The sequence below is a fragment of the Phallusia mammillata genome, chromosome 1 (assembly GCF_965637545.1).
Source record: "Phallusia mammillata chromosome 1, kaPhaMamm4.hap1.1, whole genome shotgun sequence".
In the NCBI taxonomy this organism is placed as follows: Eukaryota; Metazoa; Chordata; class Ascidiacea; order Phlebobranchia; family Ascidiidae; genus Phallusia; species Phallusia mammillata.
Window position 1 is genome coordinate 16202598 of NC_137252.1, and position 16105 is coordinate 16218702.

The window sequence follows — 16105 nt, forward strand, 5'->3', positions numbered from 1 at the left end:
TGTTTGAACAAATTTCGAATATTTCCAACATTGACTATCAAAGAAGTCTCAGGTATTATTACAATTCGGTTGCTCCTGAAGTTACAGGAAATTAGCCAATTTACCTCTGGTTTCAACTTTCAACAGGCACATAATCTTTTTGAACACATACTTTTCGTTTGATAGATACGGTCTTTCCTGCAGCAAAGACCCTTGGATTCTTCGTAGATACTTGGATTACGTTCTTGAAGGCAAAATTCCAGTTAATGAAATTTCAAGAACCTTTTCGTACGTGGCAGGACACGAGGATGGAAAATATGTGGCCATGTCTTACCTCTACAACAACTGGGATGCCATCGTAGCCGTGTAAGGAATTTAAAATCCCTTATGACAGTCGCATTAAAAAAAGCAACATCGCAAGATTGATCTAATGGCAAATAATACAGATTCATTTGATAAAAAAGTTCAGTCCACATGTTAAACCTATAAATTTTTATTTTTGTTTATGGCAGGGGATCTTTGAACGATGCCTTAAATCTTATTGATTCGGCAGTGACCCGTTTTTCCACGGACTTTGACATTAGTTTGGTAAGCACTTTAATAATATGTGATAAATAATAAGTTAGAAGCAAAAAACATTTAATTTTAAAACATTTTTTTCTCATTTAAATTTATTTGCAGCTAGAGTCAATGAAGACGGTTGCACCACCATCAGTTGATAATAATCTCGATTCCTACATCAACATTGTCCAGGAGAACATTCTTTGGCGAAGCTTGCATGAAGAGGAAATTGCTATTTGGCTTGGAAGCTCGGTCAAAGTTAACCCACCTGTTCCACGCAAGAGAATGTACCCGAGAAAGAGACTTCACAATTTCAATTATGCTTTTAAGAAAAAGGATCGATTTTCAAAGCCCTACTAGATACATTTTTGACCCTTGTATTGTAAAAAAGTATGGTTTTAAACGTCACTTATATGAAAAAAATTTAAAAATTTTACCACTAAATTAGGCTATTATTTTTTTTTAATTTTACCACATAATTACTTTTTACCACGCAAATAAGATAACGTTACAGTTAAAGTATTGCTGACAAAGTGAAAGTTTTTTTGATTCTTTGGTTTTAAGTTGCTCGTGTCACAGTCTTGTTCTTTGTACGAATAATTGCGTACCCTCATATATGTGTATATCCGCGGCCGCTGGTAAAACCTGATCGAAATAAAATTTTGGCACGAAAAAGCCTATAATTCATATTTTTGCTGAAATGGTAGCCTACCACGCCTATTGTCCTTCTTGCTTCAAAACACTGTTAATTATCAAAATTTCGAAAACAAAAAGTTTGTTTTTCAAACTGGTCTGACAAAAGGTTGGCGACCTCGACCTCTTGGTATAGGTTAGCGTAATTTACGATCTACGTGCGCATTGCATCGACATGTGACAGGTCATGCTTGCCGTAGCTAGGCCTATAGCCTACAGTCCTACACGGACAAGACATAATCTGTTTCGCATCACTCTTGCTTTACAACCAACCGCTCTTAAAATTCGCAACCAAACACCGTTATTTTCACGTATAGCCTACGCTCAAAGTAGCCTACAATGGTTGTAAAGATTCCTGACTGGGTCCACCGGGAGTTTAAATCAACGACCTCAGATTTTTTGTTGTGTCACAATTGCTTCTAATAGCATCTTTTGTCACATAATAGGTTTACAGCGACTTGTTGCGTAATTTTGCACGCCCTCTTTGAACTTTGGTAGGCTATGCAGGAGTGCATGTCGTAGCCTGTGTTGTCAGGCCGTAGGTAGCCTACTGTCTAAACCAGTGGTTCCCAAACTTTTTCATATTTTTTTCAAAACGGTCCCTTTGCCAGTATTTCGAGTGCTCGCGGTCCTTAAAGAGCCCCGGCACCGGAAAATTATTTTTTAATATGTTGTTTGTCGTATTTTTATAAACACGATTTCAAATTTAAAACCACAAAAATCGATGTTACTAGTCAAATATTTATGTTTTAAATCTAAAAACACTGACACCTTGCGGATATTTTGTCACTGAGCTCAAACGCCATGTGACGTCACCTCGTACCAACTTGGTTTGGAGCTTGTTTGTAGTCGGTGGTTGTTAACGTTCTGCGACGCCAATTACGTTAGTTAGTTTAGGTATTTTGGTGTTTAAACGTTTTCATTTTTATACTCAAGTGTGAAAAAATGCCTGCAGTGTGTTCTTTGTATGGTTGCAATTCAAGAGGAAATCAAAAGGCCAGCAATATGACACTTTTTCGCTTTCCAAATATAAAGCGATTGCGGTCAGCTTGGATTAAATTTTTTAACGTGAAAAAAGGGACCAACGAAATACAGTGTTCTTTGTAGCCTACATTTCACAGATGAATGTTTCACAAATAAAATGCAGCAGACAGGGGTATGGCAAAAGTTCTGGTGTTAAAGCCAAATGCCATTCCATGTATTCATTAGAACAGTCTTCTTCAGCAAGAAATGGCATTGAGAGCAGCTGCAAGAAAAGTAGCACATGGTATGCTTTAATTAACTGTTTTCTGACATAATCTCATTTAACATTATAGTCTTTAATATTACCATTATGTCATACTAATTTAGTTTATTGTCATGCCATTTACTTGGTAATAACAAAAAAGTGTGGTTATGAAAAAAAGGTGTGATAATATCAATACATTTTCATTTGGGAACCACCCAATCTAAGCTATGAACCAAAATACATTGTGTGTAAAGGAAAACTTCTTTACCTCTTAAATGGTGTACCAGAAGTAAATTAACTGCAGATTTCCCTGGACACTCAGCTAAATTTAGTACATACACAATGATGGATGATGGATCTTTGCAACAATAAAATTGTTGCTATTAACCTTGTTAATGTATTCAGATGGTAATTTCATAATATTTTCTAGAGCAATGAAGTGGCAAACAGCAATGATATGGAAAAAGGATTCTTGGGATGCATTGAAAACATCACAAGCAAAGGATTGTTTATTAAAGCCTTTGTGACTGACAGGCATCCACAAATCATTAAATACATTAGTGAAGAATCGTCAGAAACAAAACATTATGTTTGGCATGTAGCTACAAGTATGATAGAAATAAAAGATGAGCATACACCGGTATATTTGTGTTTATGGTTTTCAATTCAGAAATCCAAAAGAAACTGACAGCACTTTCTAACAAAGCATGTTGCAAAGAGTTGGGACCTTGGGTGAAAAGCATATGCAACCACATGTATTGTTGTGCAGCAACATCACAAGGGAATTCACAACTTATAGTTGACAAGTGGCTGTCAGTCTGGCAACGTAACTCTGAAGTCTTCCCCAGCACCATTCAACAAATTTTCTGTAGGCAGTATACATGTAACGCATAGAGATTGCTGGTTGCATGTTAGTAGTTAGTACAGTAAAACTTACTCGTGACGGGTGTTAATTACCCTCATCATGATTTCCCAATTGACGTTTAAATCGATAACATGCTGCTTCTAATACACGTTGAGACATGTAGATTCAAATCCAGGATATACTTTTATACAAAGCAGATTCGACTCGGAATATTCGTTGAACTTGGCTAACTGCTGTTGCACTTACTAATTTCATGGCAGCAAACGCATGATTTTCTCTCCTCCATTATCACATAGTTAGTACATAAACACCTACAATAATTCTGTTACGTGGAAAATACCTTTTTTCAACAACAAAACACCTACCTTTTTAAGCAAACAGTTGTTATTTATTGCTTAACTGTCAACTACGTATACTACGTTAGTTTTATCAGTTGTAAACAATAAAAAAATGTACGCATCAAAGCTAAAACAAGCAATAAAAACAACAGCTGATCAACGCCATTGTTAGAAGTTGGTACGAGGTGACGTAACAATCGCTGCTACATATCAAACCAAGGTGTCGCTCGAGAGCTCATTGTTTGATTGAATATCTCGAAAACGAGAAATCATAGGACAAAAAAAAATTAGTGATTCGGAATCCCTGATTTTTGGCAATTCTAAATGTCTAAAATGTAGAAAAAGTCACATCGCCGCTGCCGGGGCCCTTTAAGCCTAAATCTGTATTTCATAAAAACGAAAGTTGATTCCAGGATTTTAGCTGGTTATGCAAAATTGCGCAAAAAAATCATCCAAAGACAGCTTGTGACATCACAGACAAGACAAAAAGCATTACGATTGTGCGCGAACAATTGCATTTTTGATAGTTGTCATACAATAAAGCAGTGGTTCCCAACCTTTTTGTAGTCACGGACCCCTTTTATAAATTTTATCGGTCCGCGGACCCCCAACGTAATTTAGTCTTTTTTCGCTTCCTTCATTATACCTATACGTCAGGGGCGTGCAACCTTTTTCGTCGGTGGGCCGTATAACCAATTTCGGACATCAAGCGAGGGCCACAATTTTTTTATGTACTGTATTTACACGTTTTTTTCCCCTCCTGTTGGTGCGGCTTGCATTATAATATCATGTCGATATTATTTCCACACCCCTGCGTTTTGTTTTATTTTGCGTTTAAAATCAGCTTTAAAATGTTAGGTACAAGTAAGTTTCGTCGTAACACTGCCTTTCACAACAAAGTAATTGTTTACGAGACAAAGAGGTATATTACGTCACATTCGGTATAGATACACAACAAGCACACAGTGCCAATAGAAGACCAAAGGTCTGGGTGAATTAAGTTCCATGCGCTGGTTTAGCTTATTCTTGTTACGTATAGCAACTTAGGAAATTCCGAAAACTGGCGTGGATTTTTTGTCAAAATGTGCACTTTTACTTGCTCTGAATCAAAGTGTTGTTGAGGGCCACACTAAACGGCTTGGCGGGCCGGATTGTGGCCCGCGGGCCGCGGGTTGCACACCCCTGCTATACGTTATTATACTTTTTGGGGGGCAGAATTGTAATCAACCTTCACAGTCCTAATAAGGTTCTGTACTGTAGCAGTCAATGCAACAAAGAGATAAATTTTCTGGTGTACAATACTTAAAACAAAGCACAAAGAATTCTATTGTTAATGTATGTTGTGATGTCACAATGGAGGAACAATCACAAGTTTTTCTTGATCCAAGGATTTGATAAACAGTTTGCACTCAGATGCAGGATTGTAAAAACGGTTTGGGAACTTAAAGATATTGTACTGTTGTTAATATTACTACAAATGTTTGCCTCCACACGGACCCCCTGAAACCATCTCACGGACCCCTTGGGGGTCCGCGAACCCCAGGTTGGGAATCACTGCAATAAAGGCTATTGTTTAGCAATGGAGACAGTCGATTTTTAATTCTACTATGATTTAAACTTATTTAGTGGCACAAACTGAAAATTATAGAATTACTTCAACCGCTTCGCGGTCCCCCCAAAATTGCCTCACGGACCCCTAAAGGACCGCGGACCCCAGTTTGGGAACCGCTGGTCTAAACGCACAAATCTGCTCGGAAAGTTGTCAAAAAACTACAAACTAAATCAAAAACCAGCCCAATTTTACAGGAAATCGACTGATTGCAAAGACACATGCATATCGAAATACATCTTACATTACAATAAAAGGATCTTTTAACAATCCGATGCAGAAATACCGACCACATTATGCTATCCTAGGGGTCACCAAACTTTTTTCACAGCGGGCCGGATAAGTTTAATAATGATTCGCGCGGGCCGCATAGTTTACTTGCCCTAGCGCCGTCTTTCCAAACTTAGTCCGTGATGTGTTTTTTATAAGGGCGCCAAGATTGGCTTTTCAACAATCCAATTCAACATCTGGTGACGCGACTCTCATCTTGCGAGCAATGCTTGTATATTACGTGATAAAAAAGAACTATCTTATCTTATGAAACTTGGTAATATCATAGGCCAGGGGCGTGCAACCGCGCAGACTTCAAATTACTCTCCTTATTATGAATACTTTTTACTGTCAGAGCATGGAATGTTGGTATTTGTACACCATCACTGGTATTTTTGGACCTTGTATAACGTCTCACCATGATAAGGTTTTATCCAATGTGACGACATATTCCCGTTATTGCATCATAGTGTGCATTATGAAAGAACTGCCTTTCTAGCAATGATTCAGTAACATGATTTATATACTAGGTGCAGTAAATATATTGAGATTTATTCTACGAAAAGGTTAGCAGATATCCCATTGATCAAAGAGTAACTTGATTGCGTGCGCCTTGCTTTAAACAAACTGTTTTAAAAATGTATATGTTGTTTTATTGTCTGGCTCTCAGCAATGCATTATTTTAACTGTTCTTGGCCCACTGCGATAAACAGTTGCACGCCCCTGTCATAGGCCTACCATATTTTCATCACCAAAAAGGAGGACATTTTCCCGACAAAGAATATCTTTGTACAGGCGTTTTCGTCCACCAGGCTGCATATTTAACAAAAATGTCGTTCAACTGGTGTTAATGTTAAACAAAAATACTAGTGCCGCTTCATCGTTTGGCAACCGACGCTACTCTTTTCGGATGGCCTTTGTTATAATATAATTATTTTTCATGGTATCACGCTGTTCTTGCGCCTTTCGCTTGTTGCTTGCATTCGTCATTCATTGCTCTGAAGAAGTCCTACCGTTCTGGTGGACGAAACGTCAGCGAAAATACAGTTATGGATAGAAACAACTAGTATTTTTGTTTAACATTAACACCAGTTGAACGACATTTTTGTTAAAGAATATCTTAACACTTGGCCTACTTTTGTGCCCAAGAAAATAAAGGCACAAGTTATTTGACGAATTCCACGCAGTCAATTATTAAAGGCCAATTTGGATGAAGTTAAACTTACTATGAAATAAATTGTTAATTTCAATAAACAATGACCACAACTCACACTATTTGGCCGTTTTTATAGGCACAATTGTTATTTCAATATTCAGTAAATACAGAAAATTCAAAAAGGAGGACATTTGGGCATTTTTTGTCTCTGGGGGACAACCTGCTTTTCGTTAAAAAGGAGGACATGTCCTCAAAAACGAGGACATAGGCCTATGCCTATAATATCAATTCTACATATCGCGACAGGAAAACTTTCATAAGGAGTAGCCTATATTAATTTTTAATGTTACAAAGTTATCAATACCATTTTGCAAAAAAATGTGGTCGTGGGCCATAGTTTGGTGACCCCTGTGTTATCAAATAACTCTATAAAAAATAGTGTTCTTCGGTGCTACCGTATCCAATGACATTAGCCCTATACTGACCATATTATATGACAAGTCTTTAAGGTTGTGGTTTAGATTCAGCACCATTAAAATCGTGTTGTTAAATGTTAATGTTAGATACGCAAAACGCTAAACAACGTACAAAAAACGGATAATTTCCAGTGGCTCACAAAATATTTTAGTTAAAAAAAGAGAACTTATTCACGAAAAGATTACGTAAAGGTTTATTAAACATACTGTTTACTCATGCATAAAGCTCTTGAGTCTTGAGGGGGATTTTTAAATTTCCCTGCAGGAGTTGTTAATCATAAATCAAGTCCTAAAGTATTGTGTTTAGCGGATGTCTGTACTGTGTATCTGCAAAACAAAATGTCCGTAAACAGTCTTCATGAAAATCCGGCTGTTACAAATGAAGAATGGAAAAAGCCAAATGATTTAATGAGAAAAATTAAAATAAAGAGGAAAAGAAACAATTCATCCCGTGCCATGTCTGTATCTCAACCGCTTGGAAATGCAAAAATGCCTGGTGATAAAATACAGGTTTGTTTAGCACTGCATTTTCAAAAACCTTAAAAGATAAAGCTGTCGCAAAGATTGCTTGTAAAAAATATTTTTTTGTTAGTGTGACATCCACACACAACAAAGGTAAAGAAATATGCGATTTTATGTAATTTTTTAAACAATATTGAGTTAAAAGACATTGTTGGCAACCCTCTAGCAGGGGTGTGTAACAGGCGGCCTGTGGGCCATAATCCTGCATGCCAATTGCCAAGCTATTTAGTGTGACCCTCACGAACACACTGATTCGGAGAAAAAATGCAATTCTTATGGGAATTCAGCAAAATTTCCCACTAGTTTTTGGTAAATCTTCTAAGCTGCTATGCTATATGTAACAAGATACACTAAACCAGTGTTTTCTAACCAGTGGGCCATATGGCAGTTCCTTAGTACTTCACCGAATGTGGCGTAATAATTCACTTTGTCTAGCAAACAATTATTTTGTTGTGAAGGCCAGTGTTGCAGCAAACCTCTATATGTTTTAGACAATAAATGTATGCTTTGGAAGAATTTCAAATTGATTTTGTACATGGAAAAAATTGTATGGCCCTTGATGTCCGAAATTGGTTATATGGCCCACTGACGAAAACTGTTGCACACCCCTGCTCTAAAGCTTACACTGATTTGCTTTTTTAGAAACCAAGAATAAATCCATTTGCTAAAAGAAGGTCGTGCTCAGAAACAGAATCGGCAGAAAAGAGAAGGATTTTATCATTGAGTGAAAATCCAATGACAAATGACTGCAAAATTGCATCTAGTTTGTCAGATATCTATGATGACTGGTAACAAAGGATAACGTTAAATATCATTTTTTGTGAATACACTACTTGGCACAACTATTACCCGCAATAAAAATGCATATTTCGAGATGTTTATGGTAGATATTTAAATCTGCCGCATTAATACTGTTTGAGAATCCTTGAGTTAACAAAGAGGGAACTGCAAAGTTAATATTTTATTTAAAAAATGGATACCATGAAAATACAGTTTGTTTTTTTCTGCTACCATATCTGCATGCCAATGTGTTATTTTGTTATAAATTTGTTACAACTATTTCAGAATATCTTGGTAGTACAAGCATCTCGACTGATGTTTATTTTTTATATTTAGTACTTCACGATTGGCTGTTGATGTTGGGAAGTTAAGTCCAGAAGAAAACAAGGAACTTTCTAATAATGATCTGGCTTTTGTTTATCTTAATGAAGACTCTATTCAAGGAATATTTCTGGTAACTTGCTGGCAAATTCAGTATTTTGTCCCTTTCTTTAAATGCCTTTCATGTAAATATAGGAAAACCTTCCCAAAACTGAACCTGAGAAGAATATTGGAAAAGAGAAAGTTCCACCAGACTGGAGCATTAAAACGAAGGCAAGGTATTGATCAAAACATAATGTGACTGTTAAAGCTTGTTTGATGCATTTTAAGGTCTTTACAACACTACAGATTCCTTTCACCATCAACATTTGCATGGTGTGCCAGAATGAAGGGTAGTGAAGAAGCTCAAGTTGTTCGAAGTTCCAGCACCTTACAAGTGGAAAAGGTTGGTACAACAGTTTTTTTTCTCTGACTGGCTTTTTTTTAATAGTAAGATGTACATGTACGAAGCTGACAGTTAAAGTTCCTATAGGCCAGATTTGTAAACTTATGTTGTTTAGGTGGAAAATTGTTCCCAGACTGACTTCCGAGTTGAACTTGGCAAAAATCTTGTCTACTGGCAGCACCCAAGTATTCCCTGGTTCAATTTATTTCCGCGGTTTGGTGCAGAGTGCAAAATAGTTCCGCACACTACAGGAGAAGCTGTCACAGAGGACAGGATAAAATCTAGCCTTTATGACAGCTGGTGAGCACTTGTGATTTTTTGTTGAGGGCTTATGTTTACCTACATAATCATTGCAGGGCTGCGGCATTCCGTTCTGTATACCAGCTCTTGCGGCAAGATTTGTGTCCCTACTTTTATGTTTGTTCTCAAATGTACACTGCCTTGTTCAGAAGCTCTGCAGTTTCTGCTAATGGGGTATAGTAAATTTTGACTTGTTGGATTCAATGGTGGTGTTTAATTGATAGTTGTTGTGTATAGGTTAATTGTATCTTGACTCCAACATCACTCGGATTTAGAAATTCGTTAAAAGCTGAAGGAATTTCTTTCACAATGCCACTCAAGCAGAGTGAAAATTTGAATGGAGAAGCATTCAGTGAACAAATTATTGCAGGTGCTTTTTTAATTGGTAATTTTTTTGCAAAAGTTTCTTGTTATAAACACTCTTTGCATACTTAGACGAAATTACAAAAATGCAGTCTACCAATGACAAGTCACCATCTCAATTAAAATCATTGGAATCTTTAGACAAAGAAAATATGGGTCAGTTGCAAATGGTTAGATAACATTACTTTCTTTCATCAAATACTTGCATATGTTCTAAGCAAAGCTGTTGTTTTAACTCTTTTACAGATGAATGTGCAAAAAGCAAGGAAACCTCTATCAAGGATGGTATTATTGAAGAGGTATAATTCCACATGTCTTGAAATAATTGATTAGATTAGAGTAGACCTTAGAGCCTTTAAGTATTAAACTACCAATGTCAACTTGTTAAAATGCATTTGTAGTTTTGGTCACCTTGATCGTGTTTAAGTATGTCTGGCCCCAGTTAAAGTCTTTTTATCATGTATTATTTTTCTACCATGTTTCTGCTAGGATGAGGCATTAAATATTGTTTTCAAACAGTTCGTGTGGTGATTTCATCCTTTTTTAAACCTACTGACATATGTCAATTTGTAATACATTTCAAACATTTGATGTATTAAGCAGGAAGAAGCTGAGGAATTGAGTTGGAAAAAGATCAGTGATGGTTTAAATCTGCGACAATGCCGTGAGATTGCCACAGCAACACAAAGTGATGGTTTACCAAGGACAGCTGTGTTGGTGTGCGGTTCCAACAACACACAGGTAGTGTGTGGAAATGCCAGAAATCAAAGTGCATAAATGATGATTCTTGTTGTATTTTGTAGCTTTTGTTCAATTATCTTCTTAACTGCCGAAGCAGCATTGCTAACTCCGGACCACAAGCGGGGGTTCCCCCGACGATCCTCTCACCTCATGCTTTTATGGGGTCTACCATGAAGAAACTGGACTACAAAGCTGGGATAGCCAGGGTAAAATAGACTCTTTTCACTCCATACCATTGTAGGTCTTACAAGCAATATCTTTGCGCTACCGCTAGGATCAAAATAATTTGCACTTATCTGTTTGAAGGGCTAACAATGGATTTATAGGTGTAACAAAAAACATGACAATTCACGGTCCAGCGCGGCATAATATCAAATGACTTCATTATTATCAAACGTATTTCTGAAACGTGAAAGTTAATTTAAATTATCAAAATGTTTGAAAAAGTTTTTACTTTTTATCACGTTGGGTTGTATAAACGTAAATCTTTTCTGTGATGCACTAAATATAAAAACACACACATGTAATATTGAATCAAATTTTAGACAACGGCGGACGCTCCCCGGCACGTAGCTCCGAATGCCATGAAGCACAACTTCAGTTTGGACGTTTCCGGGCCACTTCTACCCCACCACGTGTTCGGTATCATGTCTCTCCTCAATTCCAGCCAATCAGGAGGCGAATACTCCACGGCGTTGAGTACCAGAGCTTACACTATTCCCTTTAACGCAAATTCAACCGCGGAGAAAGACGTTATTGGCGATGACATCACCACGAACTATGACTGTGGTTTATCAAAGAAATGCACAGATTGGTTGCGTTCCTCTGATAGCTGCGTCACCATGCGCCAAATTTCAGCCAACGGGAGTAAATATACGTGGGCATCGTAATGTTCCGTAAAGTTTTTGCAGATGGTTTAAAATACGATGTTGAGATTTTAATAGTATATCCCTTATTGTTTGAATCGTTTTTCGCTTGCGCTGCTAATATTTTTTCCTTGTAGGCTATACCTATAAAAATTCTAGTTGGAAAAACAAATCTGAAACTATGTTTACCAAGTGAAATCAGGAAAAATTGTTTAGGTAGGTTTATTTTCCACTCACTTTGGTTGGATCATTTTCTGTATTGATTTTATTGGAAAAACGGCATAGGCATATATAACTGTCAAAAGAAGCAAAAACAACAAATGGACATCAGCAAAAAGATAAGAATAATAAATTGATATTTATCTATTTCACCAATACGCTACATAAACGTTTGACAAAAGGACATGAAGTGTTAATAGAAGAAAATTAAGTCCCTGGAAATTCAGTAAACTGATTTATCGTGCTTCACATGCCGTATGCGGTATTAATCTAACGACATGAAACTTCATAGTGGGTCGCAAGAAGCTGTGCAGGTTGTGTAGGGCTGTAGGCTACTCCGCTGACCAGTCCAACATGGGGTAGGCCAGTGCTTTTCAACCTTTATATCGTACAACCAACTGTTTTAACTTTTATATCGTATCAGTTTTCACATAGTTTTTTGTCATAAATAAAATGATAATGAATTTACATTGTGCTCATCTCTAAAGGGTGAACAAAGTTTCGACTGGGGTGTACAAATTTTTAAGCAAACGTTAAACCTTTTCTGAAAAGCACTGCGGTAGGGTGCACTGCCTGACAAGTGTATCTGAAGAAGTAGACATGTGAACTGGAACCATGAACGATAGATAAGTGGTATCCTACGCCAAGTTTTAATAAAAAAAAAGAACCATTATAAACAAACAAGACAAAAATTCCATTCATGGGTTGGAAAAATGCGACTTCATTTTACAGTCCAACAAAAAATGTGCGGTTTGGGGAGTTTCCCCAAAATTCACATGCTGATTTATTTGTTGAGGCTGAAGTAAAACTTTGCAAATCGACTGACGTAAATCATGACTCTGGAAGCTATAAAGTATCATGCTGGAAGTTTGCAGATATTAGATCAGCTTTTGCTGCCACATAAATCACATTATGTTGACATTCGTTGCGTTGAAGATGGATGGAAAGCTATTAAAACTATGCAGGTAAACGATTTTGGTGCCTTTGAAAACTATATTGACAATATATTGAATATCATTTTGCAATACTAAACCGTTGTTATTAATTTGTAGCAATTCATTGCTTGTTTACAGTTTTTTATGGTTTAATATTATCACAAACAAAACCTGCAAGTACGAATCTGCCTGCTTTTAGATTATTATTTAAATCAACTGACTAAAGTCACCATAAAGATAGCATGAAAAGTCATTGCCATTTTGACATTAGCAAGTAAAGTGGTATGTGGCATTCAAAAGGCTGCTGACCAACTATATTTATTTGTTTTTAAGGTTCGTGGAGCTCCTGCTATTGCAATTGTTGGATGCTTAAGTTTTGCTGTGGAATTGAAGAAGAAAAAGTTTGAAACCATCCAAGAATTAACTGAATTTAGTAACAAAAGCTTAAATTATCTAGTAACTGCTCGTCCAACTGCTGTTAATATGTCAAAGTCGGCCAAAATGTTATCTGCTTTGTTGAGCTCTTCAAAATGTGATGATGTTGAGGAGCTTAAACAAGGGTATATTTAGTTCACTTGCTTTTATTTATAAAAGCATACAGAAGTTCTACACATAGTTTGTCTGTACAGAATCATTGATCACATTGAAGAGATGCTAGACAAAGATATCCAAGACAATAAAGATCTTAGCAATTATGCTGCTGAACACATCAAATCAACATGCAATAAATCAAATGATGGTTATACCATTCTTACACACTGTAACACTGGTTCCCTTGCCACAGCTGGATATGGAACAGCATTAGGTCAGCTATATTCTGCGTACAATATGTTTGTTTGTTTTTCTAAAAAAACTATATGCCACTAATGCCAGTGCTTCATGAAAAAGAAACAACAAAACGCCTGTTCCTTCAATGCCCATTATCTGTTCATTCCCGAAGTACTCTGCTATCAACACTGCAGAATATTTTGTCTGCACACACCGGGCTTAGTGTATCCTCTTTTCACAGTGTTGCTCCTAATATTTTTGTTTTACAAGCTGAAATTCTGTCACAAGGCAACATTTTTAAGCCTTGCCACTCATGAATTATTTCAAGCCTATGTTTGTTATTCAATTAACACTGTCTTCCATAAAAAATCTTTGAAGCTATTTTTAACCTGTGATTTCCTGAGCAGGAGTTGTGCGTTCTGTTCACAAGGAAGGCTTGTTGGACCATGTTTATTGCACTGAGACGAGACCCTACAACCAGGGTGCAAGATTAACTGCTTACGAGTTGGTCCATGATGAACTGCCCTCAACCCTTATTGCAGACAGCATGGTGGCTGTTTTGATGAAAACAAGAAAAATATCTGGTAAGTAATGTATGTTTTTTTTCAAGGCTGTGAAAGCTGGTTCTGCATGTTGTTGCATGTTTCTGCATGTCAAACATTTTTTAGAAAGTTTTAAATATTTCAGCAAAAGTTTTTTTTAATCAAGGCTTGTGCTATCTGTATAAGCCATAATCATTACAATGAATAACCAACATTTCAACTGAAGTGCTGGTACTAAAACATTAGTTAAATAACTTTGGCCTTTGACCACTTAAGAATCACACACTCAAGATTTTTGTTGTTTTTGCATATGTCAAACTTAAAATGCTTGAACTTAAGTCATTTATACCTTTATGCTTTTGTCAGCTGTGGTTGTGGGAGCAGACAGAGTTGCTGTTAATGGTGATGTGGCCAACAAAATTGGCACTTATCAGATTGCAGTGCTTGCCAAACATCACAATGTACCCTTCTATGTTGCTGCACCTGTCACATGTCATGATGATATCATACAGGATGGTAATGACATCACGATAGAAGAACGCCCAGCAGATGAACTGACCATGGTTTCAGGGGTCAGAGTTGCAGCAAAAGGTTAGGTGAATGTTTTATGGACCAAAACAACAAGTTGCACTTAATTACTGAACACAGAACAGTATTGGAATAAAAAAGCAACTTTGCCTAGACTGTTTAATGCATTTAACGGTGAACACAAAACTTGCTCACTGCTGCTCCACTACATTGTGGGGATGTTAACAAACACCTGCAAGGAAATTGTGCAGGAAATAGTTATTTTAGTCTTTTGTTGGGAATTCTTCCATGGATTTGGTCAAAAATTTGACAACTGGTAGATGTAGTCATGTTGATGTAAAGTCATAAGACGTGATTACCCATTAGACACAAATGAGTAAAATATTTTTCATCTACCAGCGTAAGTAGTCTTATCAAAGAAACTGGATATATATTAGTTAGGATGATAAACTGCTTGTGAATGTTAAATGTTGTTTTTGGAGATGATGGTAAGTAAATCTCTGTCCATCTACCTTAAAACACATTTTTTACAGTTAGTAACATTAAAATGTGCACAACCGCACACTATTTAACACAACTCACTTTACTTCCAGGTATCAACTGTTGGAATCCAGCTTTCGATGTCACACCTGCTAAATTAATAACAGGAGGTATTGCTACTGAATTAGGTGTGTTTGCAGCTGATGAAGTAAAGCAACTAAAAAATCAAGTCAAAAATGGTTCGAAAAGCTGAAGAATTACATCTGTTTAAGAATGTTCTGGGACCTTCATACTTAAGCTACCAGAGGGTTGCTTTTTAGTTCTTGTTGCCAGGAAACTTTGTGTACACTTTTCTTTTTTGTTTTGTTGTTTGATACTTTGTCCAACGGTTAATGCAATGGCAATTTCATAGAACTTCAGTTTGTTTTGCTGTCTGTTTGGGCAATTGGTGCAAAAATAAATCGTACCAGAAAAGTAGCTTTGTTCAAGATTTACGATCTCTACACAACTACATATATTGTGTAATTAACTCTGGTTATCTGCAAAACTTTCTAGCATTTCAATTTTCATCCTCATAAATAAAATATTTGCCAATACATACAGTTTCAAAAATGGTCAAAATTTTGTGCAATTTAAATTTTTTTTTACAAAATGATCTGTTTCATTAGGATTGTTGTAACAGAGGAATATGGGACATAATGTAGCAATCCCTACAGCCCAAAATGTGTTGTTGAACAAACTGCATCTAAACTACACCTAATCTATGCTATAAACATTTATTTAATTTGGTCACTGTTCAGCAATTGATTTAACTTTTTGTGAAAGACAAAAGTAAAAATAAACATGAAACACGAAAATAAAAACATAACTACCTACTTAAATTAGAAACATAGCTACCAAACAACTTGTTTATATAACATACATGTAAGTGCAGGCTTTTTAACGGTCTCTGTTAACTCAGTTTGTAAGAGGTGACAACCTACACTAATGATGACAATAGATATTGTTGAAGTATCTGCACTAACGTTTATTCTACATACCCAAGTTCTCTGGCAGTTATGTTTTAAACTAAAAGTAAAGAAGCTGTCAACTTTGTTCAGTATAAACTAGTATCCAGACA

At 36.5% G+C, this 16105-nt stretch overlaps 3 protein-coding genes and 1 long non-coding RNA gene across 5 annotated transcripts; all 4 read left to right on the plus strand.

Moving 5' to 3' along the window:
• The first annotated feature begins 6 nt into the window (after positions 1-6).
• LOC145204679 (uncharacterized) lies at positions 7-1211 on the plus strand. Its single transcript, XM_080077275.1, has 4 exons — positions 7-52; positions 166-345; positions 492-567; positions 661-1211. The coding sequence occupies exons 2-4, from the start codon at positions 305-307 to the stop codon at positions 898-900; spliced, it is 357 nt and encodes a 118-aa protein (XP_079933401.1). The 5' UTR covers positions 7-52; positions 166-304; the 3' UTR covers positions 901-1211.
• Positions 1212-1865: 654 nt separating this feature from the next.
• Positions 1866-3104, plus strand: LOC145209265 (uncharacterized). The gene is made up of 2 exons (XR_013855044.1): positions 1866-2500; positions 2892-3104. It is a non-coding gene; the product is annotated as an uncharacterized LOC145209265 (long non-coding RNA).
• A 4293-nt stretch (positions 3105-7397) lies between these two features.
• On the plus strand, positions 7398-12200 carry LOC145236569 (protein downstream neighbor of son homolog). 2 transcript variants are annotated; one of them, XM_080099667.1, is made up of 13 exons: positions 7398-7685; positions 8340-8485; positions 8814-8931; positions 8994-9076; positions 9147-9243; positions 9359-9543; positions 9600-9717; positions 9781-9913; positions 9979-10062; positions 10153-10205; positions 10507-10647; positions 10710-10853; positions 11193-12200. In XM_080099667.1, the coding sequence occupies exons 1-13, from the start codon at positions 7515-7517 to the stop codon at positions 11535-11537; spliced, it is 1818 nt and encodes a 605-aa protein (XP_079955793.1). In that variant the 5' UTR covers positions 7398-7514; the 3' UTR covers positions 11538-12200. The 2 variants fall into 2 exon arrangements, with proteins under 2 accessions (XP_079955793.1, XP_079955794.1); XM_080099668.1 differs by having other exon boundaries at positions 7399-7685; positions 10510-10647.
• Positions 12201-12285: 85 nt separating this feature from the next.
• LOC145236595 (methylthioribose-1-phosphate isomerase-like) lies at positions 12286-15583 on the plus strand. The gene is made up of 6 exons (XM_080099669.1): positions 12286-12697; positions 13001-13227; positions 13297-13472; positions 13843-14019; positions 14344-14568; positions 15099-15583. The coding sequence occupies exons 1-6, from the start codon at positions 12566-12568 to the stop codon at positions 15236-15238; spliced, it is 1077 nt and encodes a 358-aa protein (XP_079955795.1). The 5' UTR covers positions 12286-12565; the 3' UTR covers positions 15239-15583.
• The last annotated feature ends 522 nt before the right edge of the window (positions 15584-16105 follow it).